This window comes from Aspergillus sclerotioniger (genome assembly GCF_003184525.1).
Source record: "Aspergillus sclerotioniger CBS 115572 chromosome Unknown BO94scaffold_32, whole genome shotgun sequence".
NCBI classification, from domain to species: Eukaryota; Fungi; Ascomycota; class Eurotiomycetes; order Eurotiales; family Aspergillaceae; genus Aspergillus; species Aspergillus sclerotioniger.
In genome coordinates, this window is record NW_020291022.1 from 351,075 (window position 1) to 367,137 (window position 16,063).

At 54.5% G+C, this 16,063-nt stretch overlaps 7 protein-coding genes across 7 annotated transcripts; 4 read left to right on the forward strand and 3 right to left on the reverse strand.

The window, feature by feature from the left end:
- The first annotated feature begins 144 nt into the window (after positions 1 to 144).
- On the forward strand, positions 145 to 990 carry BO94DRAFT_539089 (type II 3-dehydroquinate dehydratase). The gene has a single exon (XM_025612625.1). The coding sequence runs from the start codon at positions 422 to 424 to the stop codon at positions 887 to 889; it is 468 nt and encodes a 155-aa protein (XP_025463469.1). The 5' UTR covers positions 145 to 421; the 3' UTR covers positions 890 to 990.
- On the reverse strand, positions 920 to 4,063 carry BO94DRAFT_539090 (putative C6 transcription factor QutA). The gene is made up of 2 exons (XM_025612626.1): positions 1,258 to 4,063; positions 920 to 1,214 (listed from the first exon to the last, which is right to left on the reverse strand). The coding sequence occupies exons 1-2, from the start codon at positions 3,768 to 3,770 to the stop codon at positions 1,043 to 1,045; spliced, it is 2,685 nt and encodes an 894-aa protein (XP_025463470.1). The 5' UTR covers positions 3,771 to 4,063; the 3' UTR covers positions 920 to 1,042.
- BO94DRAFT_243260 (uncharacterized protein) lies at positions 4,039 to 4,968 on the forward strand. Its single transcript, XM_025606387.1, has one exon. It carries the CDS (start codon positions 4,306 to 4,308, stop codon positions 4,846 to 4,848), a length of 543 nt encoding a protein of 180 aa, XP_025463471.1. The 5' UTR covers positions 4,039 to 4,305; the 3' UTR covers positions 4,849 to 4,968.
- Positions 4,782 to 8,149, forward strand: BO94DRAFT_578402 (putative quinate pathway repressor protein QutR). Its single transcript, XM_025615213.1, has 3 exons — positions 4,782 to 4,815; positions 4,907 to 7,571; positions 7,617 to 8,149. The coding sequence occupies exons 2-3, from the start codon at positions 5,088 to 5,090 to the stop codon at positions 7,869 to 7,871; spliced, it is 2,739 nt and encodes a 912-aa protein (XP_025463472.1). The 5' UTR covers positions 4,782 to 4,815; positions 4,907 to 5,087; the 3' UTR covers positions 7,872 to 8,149.
- Positions 8,150 to 8,173: 24 nt separating this feature from the next.
- BO94DRAFT_243203 (putative cytosolic Cu/Zn superoxide dismutase) lies at positions 8,174 to 9,300 on the reverse strand. The gene is made up of 3 exons (XM_025606386.1): positions 9,068 to 9,300; positions 8,710 to 9,009; positions 8,174 to 8,617 (listed from the first exon to the last, which is right to left on the reverse strand). The coding sequence occupies exons 2-3, from the start codon at positions 8,957 to 8,959 to the stop codon at positions 8,295 to 8,297; spliced, it is 573 nt and encodes a 190-aa protein (XP_025463473.1). The 5' UTR covers positions 8,960 to 9,009; positions 9,068 to 9,300; the 3' UTR covers positions 8,174 to 8,294.
- Positions 9,301 to 10,104: 804 nt separating this feature from the next.
- BO94DRAFT_475237 (putative flavin-binding monooxygenase) lies at positions 10,105 to 12,213 on the forward strand (the record flags this gene model as incomplete). The annotated part of the gene is made up of 5 exons (XM_025608553.1): positions 10,105 to 10,711; positions 10,759 to 10,865; positions 10,909 to 11,441; positions 11,491 to 11,944; positions 12,058 to 12,213. 5 exons carry the CDS (start codon positions 10,105 to 10,107, stop codon positions 12,211 to 12,213), a joined length of 1,857 nt encoding a protein of 618 aa, XP_025463474.1.
- A 284-nt stretch (positions 12,214 to 12,497) lies between these two features.
- Positions 12,498 to 15,515, reverse strand: BO94DRAFT_500831 (DUF3405 domain-containing protein). The gene is made up of 2 exons (XM_025609418.1): positions 15,322 to 15,515; positions 12,498 to 15,272 (listed from the first exon to the last, which is right to left on the reverse strand). Exon 2 carries the CDS (start codon positions 15,172 to 15,174, stop codon positions 12,757 to 12,759), a length of 2,418 nt encoding a protein of 805 aa, XP_025463475.1. The 5' UTR covers positions 15,175 to 15,272; positions 15,322 to 15,515; the 3' UTR covers positions 12,498 to 12,756.
- Positions 15,516 to 16,063: the final 548 nt, after the last annotated feature.

Genomic DNA, 16,063 nt, shown 5'->3' on the forward strand with positions numbered 1-16,063 from the left:
AGCAGCAATACCACAAACACCTCACAAACAAAACTACAGAAACAATCTTAATCAATAATCTCTCAGCTGAATACTTCAAAGTTCTCTCACCTACTCCGTACTTATACACTTATTCCAACCCCTCATCTCTCATCCCTCTAAGCACCCGCTCGGCACTCGGCCCCGGCAAAGCGCTCTCCCCCGGCCAAGTCCTTAGCCTGCCCGCCACTCAGGCACAGGCAATACACTCCTCCGACAACCACATCCATGGATATGGATAACATTCCAGTCACCAGTAACCAGGAACCAATATGACGGTAGGTAAAGGTCATCTCCGAATTTCATCCACATAGACATACATATACATGCAGCAGCGACCCTTAGATTTCTTAACTAACCGCAACCACCCACATTTACCTCCAACATCCTCCACACAACCAACATGACCTCCCAATCCAAAACAATTCTCCTCCTCAACGGTCCCAACCTCAACCTTCTCGGTCTCCGCGAACCCCACATCTACGGCAGTACCACCCTCCCTGAGATCGAATCCAGCTGTGCCACCCTAGCATCCACCCTAAACTGCACTCTGCAAAGCTTCCAATCCAACCACGAGGGGGCCATCGTGGACCGCATCCACGCCGCACGGGGTGTCGTCGACGCTATCATCATAAACCCCGGGGCATACACACACACGAGCGTGGCGATTCGAGATGCACTGCTGGGCGTTGCGATCCCGTTTATCGAGCTGCATGTGAGTAATGTGCATGCGAGAGAGGAGTGGAGACATAAGAGTTATTTTAGTGACAAGGCGAGTGGGATTATTGTGGGGTTGGGGGTGGAAGGGTATAAGGTTGCGGTGGAGTTTGTGGCGAGGAATTGGAAGGTTTTGGACAAGGGGAAGCTATAGATGTACTGTTGAGGGGGTATGTATATAGAGGTAGATGGATGTTGCTATCTATGCTGCATCGTGCTATCGTCTTCGACGAGTATGCATATGTACAATCGTCAATCATGTCTGGCCGGTCACGGTCGTCCGTATATCAGTCGTTGATACTGCAAGTCATCTCTTCGAATTCGAGCTCTCCGACTCCCGTCGCACCTCACACGGAACCTGTTGTTGCGTCTGCGCCAGGAGAAACGGCTCCACCTGGCTCGAGTACGAATATAGCTCCGGCACCCCCGCCTCCGGCACAAACCCCAGGTTCTGCATAAACTCCGGCTGGTTGTCCGTCCTATTTTGTCAGTAAGATTCATCGATACCAGAGCATGACTTACTTTTCGGTCCCATCTAGCGACGCCAGTTCGTCAAACAACGCGTCCAGGTCGGGTGCTATCCGCGGCCGCCGTGGCGGTCCATATCCATCAATGTCAACAAATGACCCAAGATTGAGATTTGGATCACTGTATGTCGGGGTATACTGTGGCCCCGTAGGGTGAAAAGGAGAGGTCAGGTCCGGCATCATCGGGGTGCCGTTCATCGGTTTGGAAGAGGATATTGAGGTGCGTGGATGGTGAGAAAGAGGATTGTGGGAAACAGATTCTTTGAGTTGAGAGGGAGGATGCGATGTCTCACTCCCCTGGTTGATATTCAACGATGGAGCAGGCGTTGGGATAGATAGAGCTACATTCTCATCAACAGTCGGCGTCCTCATCCACGTGTTGAAGAGAGGGTCTGGGGTCGCGATGCTGGGCCGACTTTCCTCCAACGTGCTCACCCGCCGTGCCGGCTCCAACGAAGCTTGAGAGAAAGCGTTGAGAGAACTCGCATCTCGGTTGGAAAGACTTCTCGGTCGGGCAGGCGTTGCCATCGACATCAAATCCAACGTCTTCTCTGGCGAGATACCGGTAGGCCTGTCTTTCACATTCCATACCGTCGCCAGATGCGCAGAGAAAGACTGCAGTTTACTCTTCAGGCCTGGGTCTAGTTCGAACGGAAGAGCATGTCGTTCTCCAGGCATCCCAATCGTGAGCATCATCCCAAAAGTGGGACTAGTCGCCGACAGACTATAATTCTCCATGTACGTCTGGAGCAACTGGAGCAATCGCTTCGAGCTCTCAGTAGCACGCTTCTTCAGCGGCATCTCGGGCAAGTTCCGGTCGCTCCGCTGCAATGCAAACTGCAGACTCAGGTTCGCAACCACGCTCTCGTACATCATCTCCAGCCCAAAAATATGCGGGGAAGCCACTTTCACAGGCGTGGTCTGCAGATCGACCCGGTAGCTCTTCGGAAGCGCCGATACCCAGAGTTGGAGCTGCCTCTCCAGCGCCTCCAAAGGCGCCGGGCTCGTCTGCTTCAAACAGCACAGGTCATTCAGAATGCACATCAGCGAGGTGAGCCGGTTGAACGTGCTCAACGCGTGGAGAGGCCCGCGGTGAAAGGCGCGCGACGGTTCTACCGGGCGCAACCCCGTCTGATCCTCCCAAGGATGCCATTCCTCCAGACCATCTTCATTGATCGGGCCGATCTTGATGAGGTCGGCCTTGCGCAGCGAGGGCACCTGCCCCGTCTGCATCGCAACCAAGGTCTCCAAAATGAAACATCCCAGAAAAACATGCTTGGACCGTGGTGAACTCTTCCCCTCTAGGCCTTTCGCTACGGGCGGTTGGTGTAAGCCCAAGATCTGGGAAATGCGAACGGCCTGGCCAACCAATAACCACGCAGCCGACCAGTCCTGCTGGCCGAGCTTCACAAGGGACAGAATCAGCAGGGCTTGCACGTGGCCGAGCTCGTGGGTCCCCTCTTCGCCAGGGATAAAGCTCCTGGCGGTGGCATACAGCTGAGCCGGATTGGACCGGTCGGAAAAGTCGGTCAGTTGACGGGTAGCAGATATTGAGGCTTCTTGAATCGATGCCAGCGTTAGGACTGCCCACAGAGCGGCATGATCCCCCGACCCCCGAGATCCGGCGGAGACTGAGGCATCATCTTCATTATGGCGAAAAGCAGTTCGTAGGATATCGTGCTTTTCAAGAATAGGAAACCAACATTGGGTATAAGAGAAATAAATATCGAGCAAGGGCCATGCATTTGACGGAAGAGTAACCGGATCCTCGGGCGGGCGCTGCAACCGACCAAACGAGCCTGTGTCTTCCATGGTTTGGGTGGCACAGTCTCGCGTGATGCGCACCCCGCCGTTCCTGACGGTCGATGCTGCGGTCGGGGTCTTGATCGGAGATACCACCGCCAACGAACCCTCGCGCCCATCCCCGAGCACTTCAGGCAGATTCCACTCAAGCACATCCGCTGACAGCACCTCGGCATCCTGCGGGGAATCACTCTCCCCCGGCAAGCGATTGCCCTCCTCCTCGGGTTGTTCCAGAAAGGTCAAGAGTCTCTCAATCTCTCGCAGGACGATGCTGTTTTTCCACGACGACAACAATGTATCAGATCCCTCCGCTTCCTTGCCCATTGTAGCCAGATGACTGGGAATATTGGCCGCCTTCAACAAGGCCCGTACCACCTCCTCACTCCCTTGTATCTTGTTGAAGACTAACCCCCATAATAACTCGAGTGTGCGTATGTAACCGGTCGGAAGGCCGCGTTTCTTCGGATTGGCCTTGTAGGTGCAGGGCCGCGAGAGCGAGGCGCAGGTCGAACACACCGGCTGAATGCCATCGCATTTGTCCTTCTTGGAGCGACAACTGTCGCAGGCGCGGGAAACTCGTTGGCGTTTGGGATTGGAAGCAAAGTCGTCTGCAGCCGGACTCTGCTTGCTATTTTCCTCGACATCGGTCAGTCGCCGCTTGGACTTGCTGCCGGGCCCGGAGGCTTGGCGCGTGTCGTTGTTCATGATCGTCTATCCAACGGTCCACTAGATAATCCCGGACGCATGTTCATCTTCAGAATGCGCGGGCTAGAGATGAATCCTTTGCCGGCGGCAGGTAGTACCTCATAAATTGGCCCTGGGAGCCGCCCCACCGCAGGAAAGATTAGGCGAGGCCAGTTAGCGTAATGCGAAACCTGGCAAAAGGCCAATGGTGGCGGTCAGCGACAGGCAAACCAGGATGGTTGCAGATAGTCGAGGGGGTGAGACCGGAGATGAGAGGAAAGAGATCTAAAGCGGAGAAAGGAAAAATGGCGGCCATGACGGCTGGAGGAAAGTTGGGGAAAGCCGGGCCTAAGTGTACTAACTGCTTACCCGCGGGTGAGAGTGTCGGCGCCGTCCATGGATGGAGGATCGCGATTGGGACTAATCACTAAGGTGGTAAACGGGGGAGGCCCATCAGAACCCGCGGATTGGAAACGCTAAATCTTCGGTGGGCAAGATGGAGTAAGGCGTGGTTCAGTAGGTTGTGTATTGATTGTGTTTGTTGTGGATTGTGACAATGTGGGGAGAGGAATTGGTCACTGAATTGTCTGTACCCCGGGGGCTGAAATTGAGAGCTGGAGAAGTTCTGCGGAGGTCTCCAGACCCTGGGGACATCCCTACCAGCACCAGCAGGCAGAGCTACGTCCGCCAGCCGCACACCACGCCCGAACTCGCAGTTAGTCCAACTGGTACGTACCTGGGTGCCTCACTGCCTCTGGGGACAGGCGAATCCCCGCGGGGTAAGGACCAATGCCAGCTCAGCCGCCAGCGTGCCCAGTCAGCTGCCGCTCATTTCGGCCTCCGGAGTCATTCCGGGACTTCCGTCGCCTTGGTAAGTTACGGCAAAAATACGCCCAGCGAGTCAGCGCCGGCACTGCGGCACTGCGGCACTGCGGCAGAGCCTTTGTCCGCATCCCACTTGGCCCTTGGCTTCGTACTGGCTCGGCAGTCGCTTCTTCCCCGCGGTTCGTTCGCACTTCTCTCCACCAGTCCTCCTCATCTCCCTGCAGCGGTGCAGCCACGCCAGGTTCGTCTCTTGGTCCCTCTTGGTTCCTCCTAGTCCGTTCCCCGGTGGATGCTGAGCATCCCGTCCTTCATTGCGTCGCTTACACAAGTAGTTCAATCTCCGCAGTCCTTGTTCAGTGCTTATCGTCTCCGTGTCAGACCAATGCTTACCATCGAATGCGCCCGGTCCGTCCTGCAGGAACTAATCTTCGGAATTCGCGTCCTACGCCATGCGTGGGTCTGACAATCGCCCTGTTCTCAGTATTTTGAATCCTTGCGTATAACACCCCCGACATGTCCATCCTCGTGAAGCCTCCCAAACGCAAGCTAGACGAGCTCGAAGGTCCCGTCGAGCAGAACAGCAGGCGCCTGTCGCATAGCCCGTTCACCTCCAATGCCTCCCACGCAGTAGATCCTACCTACGGCGATGATGCCCCACGTCCACGAGTCAACTCGGCTCCCCAGACGGAGCACTCGGAGACTTCGCATTGGTTTTCCCTGCGCGAGTTGAACTCCAATCGTCAGTCGCCCGCCTCCTTTGAAGGACCTTTCCAGGCCCAGAGGAAGTTCTCGCCAAATGCGTCCATTGTGTTGACTGGAATCCGGGGCACGGGAAAGTCTAGTCTGGCGGTTATTCTGGCGGCGACCTCGGGCAGAAGGCTGATCGATGCAGACCGGTACTTCCAGCAGGTGACCGGTCGTTCTCGCGCCTCCTACAAGAAGGAATTCGATCTTGTTGAATATCGTCAGCAGGAAGCCAGGGTGATGGAGTCCATGCTCACCGAAAACCAAGAGGGCTGTGTCATTGCATGCGGACCGGGCTCCATGGAGCGCAGTGGGCAGACGTTGCTCAGGGAATACGCAAAGACCCATCCTGTCATCTACATCCTCCGCGACCCCGAGAGCATCCAATCGTATCTGAAAGCGTGGAACACAGACAAAGTCCGCCGTTTTCTCGAACTATCAGGGCCGATTTACCGAGCCTGTTCCAACCTTGAATTCTTCAATGTCTCCGAGAAGGGTATCGACCAGCCAGTTCCAAAGGACACCCATGATTCGCAATGGGAAGCCGAGCTAGATCAACGAGTCCAGGCCATCACTCCTTTTCTCACTCTTAAGCAGTTGCAGCGTGATTTCCTCTGTTTCATCGCGTTCGCCACGGGCGATGCGACGGACCTCAGCCGCCATAACTCATCTTTTCCGCTGTCGATGCAACCAGTGGAGTCTCGCACATACACTTATGCTGTGAACGTACCCATTTCCTCCATGTTCGAGCGTGACCTGGACATTGAGGAGCTAGAGTCGACCGCTGATGCTTTTGAGTTGAAGCTGGACGTGGCGGAGCCACCTTCCTCCCACCTCGGCCTCGACTCGAGTTTTGCCGATAAAACCAGTCAGGCCGTGGCAAACATCCGACGACATACTGTCGTGCCTCTGATATACCATGTAGAGAGCACTGTATCCCGTTACGGTCCGGGCGCAGAGCAAAAGGATCCGTTGCGGCGCTCCGATGCAGAGTATCTCAAAATGGTACAGCATGGTCTACGGCTGGCTCCAGAGTTTGTGACAGTGGATCTGTCTTACGAAGACAATGTACTGTCGCAGATCATAGCCTCCAAAGGGTCGAGCAAGGCGATCGGGCATTTCGCCGCTACCCAGCCACCAGCGCGAGGGTGGGATGATGCACAGTACATGGAGCTCTACGAGCGAGCGAAACGGTTAGGGTGTGACATGGTTCGGCTGACCCAGCCGGCGGTGACGATCGACGACAACTTTGCCGTGCAACGCTTCCGTGACTATATCAAGTCGCTTCCTGCTCCGCAGCTGCCAGTCATTGCATACAATTCGGGTCTCTTGGGCCGATTGTCGTGTTGCTTCAATCCGATCCTGACCCCTATAACCCACCCGTCGCTGCTCTCCGAGATGCAGTCGAAGGGATTGCCGTGTATCACCTTGCGCGAGGCGCAGGAAGCGCTCTACTCCTCTTTTACTCTGGATCCTTTGCAGTTTTTCGTCTTTGGTGCCAACATCACCTACAGCTTGTCCCCTGCAATGCATAACGCAGCGTATGCGCGATGCGGGATGCCGCATCAGTATAAGCTACACCAATCGTCCTCTCTGCGCGGCCTCAATGAATTGGTGGAAAACGCGAACTTTGGCGGAACCAGTGTCAGCTTGCCGTACAAAACCGAAGCCATTCCCCTTCTGCACTCCATGTCACCCCATGCTCGAGCCATCGGAGCTGTGAACACGCTGATCCCGATACGGAGGCTGGAAGACAAAGCGCTTGGCTCAGATAATTCTTCGTTGTACATGGAGAAAAGCCGTGCGGGGCCGATCAAGGCCTTGCATGGAGACAACACGGATTGGATTGGGATGGGGAATTGTTTCCGAAGAGGACTGTCTCCCGCAAATGCCATCCGACCGTCATCCACCGGGCTGGTCATCGGCGCGGGTGGAATGGCGCGTGCTGCCATCTACTCCATGATCCATTTGGGCGTGCAGAATATCTTCATCTTCAACCGGACGGTGGCCAGCGCTGAAAAGCTCGCCTACCATTACAATCGACAGAACCTGCCTTCTGGCCGCGCCGGATCAGCAGTGCGGCCTCGGGTGCACGTCATACGGTCCCTGCAGGAAAGCTGGCCTGCCAGCTATAAGCAACCGACCGTCATTTGCTCATGTATTCCTACCCACAGCATCGGGGGGCAGCCGGCCCCCAACTTTGAGATGCCCGTCCAGTGGCTAGAGAGCCCGACCGGCGGCGTCGTTGTAGAGGTACGTACTGACAGAAGACCGTAGAGTCACCGCTAATAGATGCAGCTGGCCTACAAAACTCTCAACACGCCGTTGATGAAGCAAATACGAGCGCTATCCCACCGTGGATGGGTCGCCCTGGACGGGCTGGATGTTCTCCCCGAGCAAGGCTTTGCTCAGTTTGAGTTATTTACCGGTCGACGTGCGCCCCGGCGGCTCATGCGGATGGTAGTGCTGAAGGAATACGAGGGCGAGGAGGGCCAATACGATGACCGGGTCATCAAAAGCCGGATTGAGAATCTGGAAGGGCAGCCTACTTGAGGCCCTGTCTAGCAACAGTGTTGTAGCCCGTTTTCAGCAACGCGGCCCCTGGTCAGTGCCTCCGCGGGCCTTAGGTGGCATGTGGATTAATAATGCACTGTTTTCGGTGGGCTCCAGGCCTATCGGACGAGTGCCAGGGCATACCTACCGGCCAGATGCAGATGCTTGCAGTGCATAGCCGGTACCAACACCAGCACTTACATGGCATAATGTCTGACGAACATGTATAATGGGCATAGCCCCTTGAATACGATAATCAACCACGTCTCAGTCGTCCGTGACGATTAAAAATGACTAAAAATAGATTCCACCAAAACCTATGAGCACAGCCGCAGGGCTGAACTAGTAGTCCAGTCATTAAACCTAAACACAGCCATCAAACCTAAACCATCCCCATCAACATACACACCCATCCCCAACCCATCAATGACTAAAATCAAACAGCTCAAAGTTCCCACACGCCAATCTCGAATTATCCGACGCATGCACCACCACCGACAAATTGCCAAAGAACGAAACATCCCCCACCACATTCGACACAAACCAATCCGTATACGTCACCGAGAAAGTCTCATCCTCAGGCGCCCACACAGGACCATGCTTGCCACTCAAATCCCCCACCTGACAGGTCTCGGGCGCCTTAATATCGCAAGGGATGGTATCGCCCCGTTTATAAGGGTCGAGGTGGGCGCCTGTACTGTAGCAGTTTCCGTCTTCGGGGACGGGCTTTTCGTGGATGTGGTAGGCTGTGTTTCCTCAGTTAGGTTTGGTTAAGGGAAAGTTTAAATATAGTAATAGCAGTATGGAGGATAGTGGGAGTGGTTTGGGGGGGACGCACCCAAGGGTTGACCGTCAGTAGGAATTCCCCAGAATTCAATGTCAAAGTTGATTCCGACCTTGCTGGGACCGGAGTATGTGGTGACGTGTCCGCCAACGGTGGTGTTATCCTTGGGTTGGAGCTCGGCGCGGTACAGTTTGCCGTGGTTGTCGGTGGTTATGGGGGCATTGGTGTTGGGGGTTTGGGCGGAGGTGAAAGAGAGGAAGTAGGCCAGGGAGGCGGTGGTTGCGAGGAGGGGTTTGGTCCACATGGTGGTGATTCGGTTGTTACTGTAGGGGGTAGTAGTAAATAGAGGGGTGTCTGGTTGTGAGGTGGTTAGTGTGATGGTTTGGGGGAGAAGAGGAGGTTGTATAAGTACGTTGATTGGGATAGTGCCAGTGGTAGTGGGGTGGTGGTACCTGAATAAAGAAAGAACGACGACTGAATGGTAGACAATGAATCCAGCTAGCCTTGTGCTTCCCCCTGGATTGAAGCCTTTATAAGAACCGCCTGCAAGGCGTAAGGAGTGAAACAATGATCCATTCAGGCGCCCTGTGGATGGTTACATCCCTTGCCACGACCGGATTCGTGGGCCCGGATTGGGGGAATGTCGCGGTCGAGGGAATGCGTGCGGGCTGTCATAGGGACGGTTTCGGGGTCGTTACACGGCCAGGATCATCTGTCATGCCAAGGGGGGTAATCAAAGAGTGTGACTTGGTGGAGGGGAGAGAAAGTCCATCGCGGTCTGGGCGGAGGAGTGAAATGAAATGAAATGAAATGAAGGTGTCACATTACTCCGTACGGAGACTTTCAATTTCGCCGACTTCTCTCACTTTCACCATCTCATCTCCTCTTCACCATCGCCAGCTGGCTTCACCTTCTTTATAGCCCCCATCTTTGGTTGAATTGGCCGATTGACTAGTTGGATTGTTGGTCAGCTGCATCATGTCAGCCACATTGGTTAAATTCCTTATTTGGGTAAAATAGGCGCTGCAAGATGATCCTCGCATTGACCAGGATCGGCAGCCACCAAGTGATGAAGGATCCACGTTGGCGATAACAGCTGCTTAACGGCTTAAGAACGTTGGATAGCTGCTAATTAAGAACGAGTCTCGGAAATCTACCGTCCCCGCAACTCGACTCGGGGTATGGATCTGACCCATCATCCCCGGACTTCCTTGCGGTGCTCCGCATCCTGCAGCTCGCGGAATCGGAGCATGTCCACAGCGCGTTTCTTCGGCCATCGTTCCGTCTTCCCCTCAGCCAGCTGTTGTCCCTAAAGCGATGGGTCCCCGATGGAGCTCGGGCTATTTATACAACGACCGGGCTCGCTTTCAACCTGCCCTCTGGTCCCAACCGGCATCCTCCTCACTGATTTCTATTGAGACGTTACAATTGTGACATTGATTTCTCGCCATGTCTCTTGCTCAGAATCACTATGTGATCCAGCTCCCCAAGACCCCTGTCACTATCGGTCCGTTGGATGCACGCGCCATTGCCCAACGATGGATCACCGATCTGGAGGCCCTCACAGCGGGAAATTACTCCCGGCTGGCATCTCTCTTCCATGATGATTCCTGGTGGAGGGACATGCTTGCATTAGTCTGGGACCTGCGCACGATTCAGGGTCGTGAGAAGATCCAGGCGTTTCTGGCTGCAAACCAGCCCGGAGCGGGTATATCCGCTCTGCGTCTGCAGCATGAGGGCAAATACCAGCCAAGCATGGAGTCTCCTGCAGAGGGGCTGAGCTGGATTAACTCCATGTTCTTCTTTGAGACTCGTGTCGGACGCGGTTCGGGTGTCCTTCATCTGACACAGAATGATGCGGGCGAGTGGAAGGGATATTCGATGTACACCTCTCTACAGGAATTGAAGAGCTTTGAGGAGCCCTTGGGCGCTCGGAGAGTTGATGACACCATCGAGTCGATGCCCGGTGGTCTCAATCAGGGAAATTGGATTGAAAGGCGCCAGCGATTGATTGAGTTCAATGATGAGGAGCCGACTGCTCTTATCGTTGGTGCTGGTGTGTATCCCTTTCCACTTATAGCTACAAAGGTTAACGTGGATTAGGCCAGGCAGGTCTCAACATGGGCGCTCGACTCCAATCCCTCGGGGTGTCACATCTCATCGTCGACCGGAATGAACGGATCGGCGACAACTGGAGGAAGCGATACAGGGTAAGCACCATCCATTCTATCTCCATATCTATCTAACCTTCAGACCCTTGTTACCCATGATCCTGCAGAGTTCACACATATGGCCTATCTACCCTTCCCGAAGAACTGGCCGCAGTACACTCCAAAGGATAAACTGGGCGACTGGTTTGAGGCCTACGCCAGTATCATGGAACTGAACGTCTGGCTCAAGACCTCCATCAAATCTGCCGATTACGATGACGCCCAGAAACAATGGACCGTGACCGTCGTCCGCGGCGACGGCGAACGCACTCTCCACCCACGCCATCTGATCTGGTGCACTGGTCACTCAGGCGAGCCCCTGGTCCCCAGCTTCCGTGGCCAGTCAGAGTTCAAAGGCACAGTCTACCACGGCAGCCAACACGATGATGCATCCCGCCAGAACGTAACAGGCAAAAGGGTCGTAGTAGTTGGCACCGGCAACAGCGGCCATGACATTGCGCAGAACTTTTACGAAAACGGTGCCCAAGTGACCATGCTCCAGCGACGCGGGACATATGTCATCACCGTCGAGAAGGGCGTTATCATGATGCACGAGGGTCAACACGAAGAAAACGGGTTCGTGTCCCACCTCCATACTCAATACCTACTAACCATCAATCTGCAGACCCCCCACCGAAGAAGCCGATTTAATCCACGAATGCCTCCCCTACCCCGTCCAATTCGCCCTCTCCGTCCACTTCACCAAGCGCGTAGCCCTCGCCGAACAAGACCTCCTCGCCGGCCTCGAACGCGCCGGCTTCGCACTGGACTTTGGCATCGACGGTGCTGGCATCTCCCGCGCATATATGACTCGTGGCGGCGGATACTACATCGACGTCGGCTGCAGCCCACTCATCGCCTCCGGCAAGATCCAAGTCAAGCGCAGTCCAGATGGTATCTCCCATTTCACCGAATCCGGGCTTGTGCTAAAAGACGGATCGACTCTCCCTGCCGACATTGTCGTTCTAGCCACCGGATACGATAATATGCGCACGACGGTGCGGAAAGTCCTAGGTGATCGTGTCGCCGATCGCTGTCGCGATGTATGGGATCTAGATGAGGAGGGAGAAATTAATGCCGTATGCCACCCCTCTCCCTTCTAATGTAGTAACCTTTCAACCCAAACCTATCTCCCATTATATTAAGCCACCACTCACCAATCAACTCCACTAACTGAAAGTTGAACATCCAGATGTGGCGACCGAGCGGCCACCCCGGGTTCTGGTACATGGGGGGAAACCTCGCCTTGTGTCGGATTTACTCCAAGTTCTTGGCGTTGCAAATCAAAGCTATTGAATCTAGGTTGGTGGATGCGGATGATCAGACGCAGGTACAACCAAAATTGTGAATTTGATGTGGCATATATGACCGGACAGTCATTTTTATGGCGTTATGAGTTATAACCATTTGGTTGGGTTGGACGGTAGGTAGACAGATAGATAGATTAGCATTAGTATTAGCGAGTAGCATAGATAAACGGCGAAGATGATTTATTGATTGACTGATACTCATGACATACTAATGCTTCTCATCATTAGAAGGAGGGAGAGAGGGAGGAGAAAGAAGGTATTTTCAATCGAAGAATCTATACAACCTTATCCCGGTTAGTAAAACAAGTCAATACATTCATAAACACGGATGTGCATACATGCATAAAATTGATATACAAATAAACATACAAATACAGATACATTAATCTTCAATATCCACTGAACTCTTTTCCAAACGCCATTCGCCACGTAATCATAGCCATAATCATAGTCATCAGTCGAATCATCCCAACAGGTAAGTGCGTGTATGTAAGTAAGTATGCATGTATAACAACCGTAAGTAAGTCTTGAATCATCCACCATCACGCCAAATCAAACAAAGAAAAGTAAAAGCTCGAGGGCTAATCTCTTGCACGTTCTCCATCATCAATAATCATTTCCACGTCCTTAATAGGATGCAGCAACATCGGAGGCAAACACATGCGACCTTCACCGGCGAGTTCGGCTTGTTCACCACCGTCATTGTCGACCTTGTAGCCTAGCCAGCGTCTCCACAGGTTGGGCGCGAAGCCAGCTGAGTAGAACCACGTGGTTCCGCGGAAGTTGTGTTCCCTGTCGCCGAAGACGGAAGTCCGGGCGCCGCCGGACGCGCCGTTGCGGCCCGCGTTGAAGACCGTTTCGAGGTATTGGGTGGGCCAGCGACGGTCGATGTACATGGAATGGGGCACGTAGACGGCTTTGAATCCGTGCTGGAGGGCGGTGGAGGCGGGCCACATTTCGGAGAACATGGTGTGGCGTTTGAGGGTGGTTTCCTTGTGCATGGCCTGCAGGAGCTTGTGGGACATGCGGGATGCGGTAATGATGGAGGTGCGACGTGGAGGGAGTCCGGTCTCTCGGTCGTATCCGGTGACGTCGTCTCGCAGGGGCCAGGTTGTGCCTTCGGGGTCGAAGAGTGGGTTGAAGACGATTAGGTCGGCTTCTTCGCCCACGCCCCATTCGTATCGATCTTTTTCCATGGTGGTGGGTGGGATGCCTTCGCCGTCGACTTCTAGGATGTCTTGCTCATTGGGTCGCTCGGGGCCCCAGATGGGCTTGTCGCCTTGTTGTTGTAGGGCTTTTACCTCGCCGGGAGTGCGGTCTTGGCCGGGTCTGGAGGCACTCCAGAGGTTGTTTGGGCTGTTGGTGCCGATTTCGGTTTGCACTCGGACCATTTGTCGGAAGTCCTCCCAGGTGCCGTGGACGGAGGGCACGTAGAACCGAGCGTTGCGCTCCCATAAGCCCTTTCGTGGCTGTGCCCGTGCCCAGTTAATGACCTTGTCGAAGAGGTGGTACCAGTGGCCTGTGTACCGGGCGTCCATCTCCCAGTTCCAGTAGTAGTCGTATCCGGGATGCTGGTGCGCAAAGTATTGCATGGGCATGTAGGTGCTGCGGTAGACGCCGTGGACGGATAGCCCGCGAGCCCACGTCTCCTCCAGGCCGGGATACATGAGATTCATCTGCCGCTCAGACCAGAGCGTGGCCATGCCACGGAACTCCTCTGGCAGAGCCTCGTTGAGCACGCGCTCGTATACTTCGTCGTCGGCCCAAATCTGCAGGGTTTCGTCCCGGACCTGGACCAGGAAATGGATGATGTACTCGCCGCCGGAGAGTAACGAAAGCTCTGCGATGAGGGAGCGCAGGTACAGAATATCGTCAGGGGAATAGTGGATGTCGTGCCACGTACGGATCACGAATGCCGTTCGGGGTAGATAGTCCTTTCCAGAATCAGGCTGCGGCTTGTCCTGGGGCTTCTCGTCTGCAACTTCCGGCGTACCAACAGACATAGAGAGGAAGCGGCTGGGTCGCGGCGCAGGAAGATCCCTGAAGCGATGGCTGTTTGAGGCCAAGCATCGATTCTGCGCAGCTGCCCAGTCGACGCGACGGAAGTCGACAGGCGGATAGTCGTCCCAGACACGCTCCGCACCTTCACGGTCGCCTTCGAGGCCAGCACCGATACCACCCTTTCGCACACTGTAGCCGAGACCATAAGGTCCCAAACGCCCGAACCGGTCAAAGCAGACGTCATCTCGAATGCCGATCATCTCGTTGGAGCCCATGACCGCATCAGGGAAGCCACGGGGTACACCGGGATAATGATGCACCAAGGGTACCCGTAGAGTCTCATCTTCGTCGAGGAAGCACTCGCGCTTCTCACCGTACTTTGCGATGTATTCCATAGATGAGTACTCGGGATACGGGTTGAACACGGAGCTCGAGAATGGCAGCGCCTGGTCCCGGGCTTGTATAACAGTATCATTTGCATTCTCCTTGTCAAGACCGATAGCTTCCGGATTGTCGTTGGGATACTCTGGCACTCCCTCACTTCGCGACACCAAAGATCGGATACCACCATGATACCGTTTCAGGAACGGGAAGTTCTCCCATGGTGCTGGCCTCGGGGCGGGTCTAGGCAACTGAACGTTGACACGAGTGACAGTTGAAAGGAAAGTGAACCGGAACAGGGCACATATGAACAGAATCAAGAACGAGAGCAGCGCAAAACAGAGCCATTTCATTATCCGATGAGGAACTCGATAGCCCACTCTGCTGCGGGGGCGCGGAGGGGCTCTATTCAACATGGGGCGATAAGAAGCCACCGAAGAAGAGCTGACGGAATCATCGTCACTATCTGTGTCATACGAGCTGTGGCTGTGATGGCGGTAATGGCGTCTCGGCCGCGACGGCTGCTTCTCAACGTCTATCACGACATCGCGCTCGTCGATCGAATATGGTGATGATGAATCGGACGAGGCCGAGAGCCTCTTCGGACGGGCAGGCATGGCGAGTCTAGGCCAGCATAGAAGGAGTGGCGAGAGGTATGTGAGTGGATCAATCGATTAATGGAACGGCATCCGGGAGGGAGAATGTGAAGTACGCCCTGGTCCTGATCAGTACATAGTTAAAGGCAGCAAATGGACGACACATACTTGACGAGTAGCCTGACTCGCTCAAGTCTGGCCCGAATGATGGGCGTGCGACAATTGCGCACCGGCTGAGAATGCTGAGGGATATAGTAGAAACAATACAACCAGTACCAGACGGAACCCGGAGTGACCACGGATCAATGCCAGTGGATCCAGAAGTCAGAGAAAGGCAATGAAATGTGGACAGTATCAGATTGGATATGGAAAAACAAGGCACGACTGCTCAGGCGCATAGCGAGCTGTGTTGATAGATCGGCCGTGAGCGTTGCCCAAGGGACCGTCGACCGATGCACTAGGGCGGCCGGGTCCGGCTTGGCGGAGCACCGCAAGGGCTCGATGGATGTGCAATGCGCAATTGAGTGCTGTACAGACGGACTTGATACTTTGTCAAAATCTTGAATATGAAGGGATCGTCTTGTATTGTAGAATGGTGGAGAAGTCAAGATGTTCGACGGAGAGTTGGTTGGCCCAATCCGGAAAAGTGCCTCGTGCGTCCCAATGCGGTTAGTGCTGTATCTATTACGCTAGTCCATCTCAGGAACTATGTCGCCTGAGGCATAGGTCTGATTCATGTCATAGACAAAGCATCCACCAAGATGAACAGTCAGAACGCGGGACATCAAAGAAAATCATACCCATAATCCATACCTGGGGACCAGTACTTGCAGTGTACTTCCTTCATTCCAAACCACCACCTGACTAACCATCCACGCCATCAAGCCAAAGGATGCCCCCCGCCGACACC

Coding starts and splice junctions, on each gene's coding strand:
- BO94DRAFT_539089 (XM_025612625.1), top strand. CDS start 422: ATGACCTCCCAATCCAAAACAATTCTCCTCCTCAACGGTCCCAACCTC.
- BO94DRAFT_539090 (XM_025612626.1), bottom strand. CDS start 3,770: ATGAACAACGACACGCGCCAAGCCTCCGGGCCCGGCAGCAAGTCCAAG. Junction 1,215..1,257: donor TCGCTAGATGGGACCGAAAA/GTAAGTCATGCT, acceptor CTGACAAAATAG/GACGGACAACCAGCCGGAGT.
- BO94DRAFT_243260 (XM_025606387.1), top strand. CDS start 4,306: ATGTGGGGAGAGGAATTGGTCACTGAATTGTCTGTACCCCGGGGGCTG.
- BO94DRAFT_578402 (XM_025615213.1), top strand. CDS start 5,088: ATGTCCATCCTCGTGAAGCCTCCCAAACGCAAGCTAGACGAGCTCGAA. Junction 7,572..7,616: donor CCGGCGGCGTCGTTGTAGAG/GTACGTACTGAC, acceptor TAATAGATGCAG/CTGGCCTACAAAACTCTCAA.
- BO94DRAFT_243203 (XM_025606386.1), bottom strand. CDS start 8,959: ATGTGGACCAAACCCCTCCTCGCAACCACCGCCTCCCTGGCCTACTTC. Junction 8,618..8,709: donor TACTGACGGTCAACCCTTGG/GTGCGTCCCCCC, acceptor GAGGAAACACAG/CCTACCACATCCACGAAAAG.
- BO94DRAFT_500831 (XM_025609418.1), bottom strand. CDS start 15,174: ATGCCTGCCCGTCCGAAGAGGCTCTCGGCCTCGTCCGATTCATCATCA.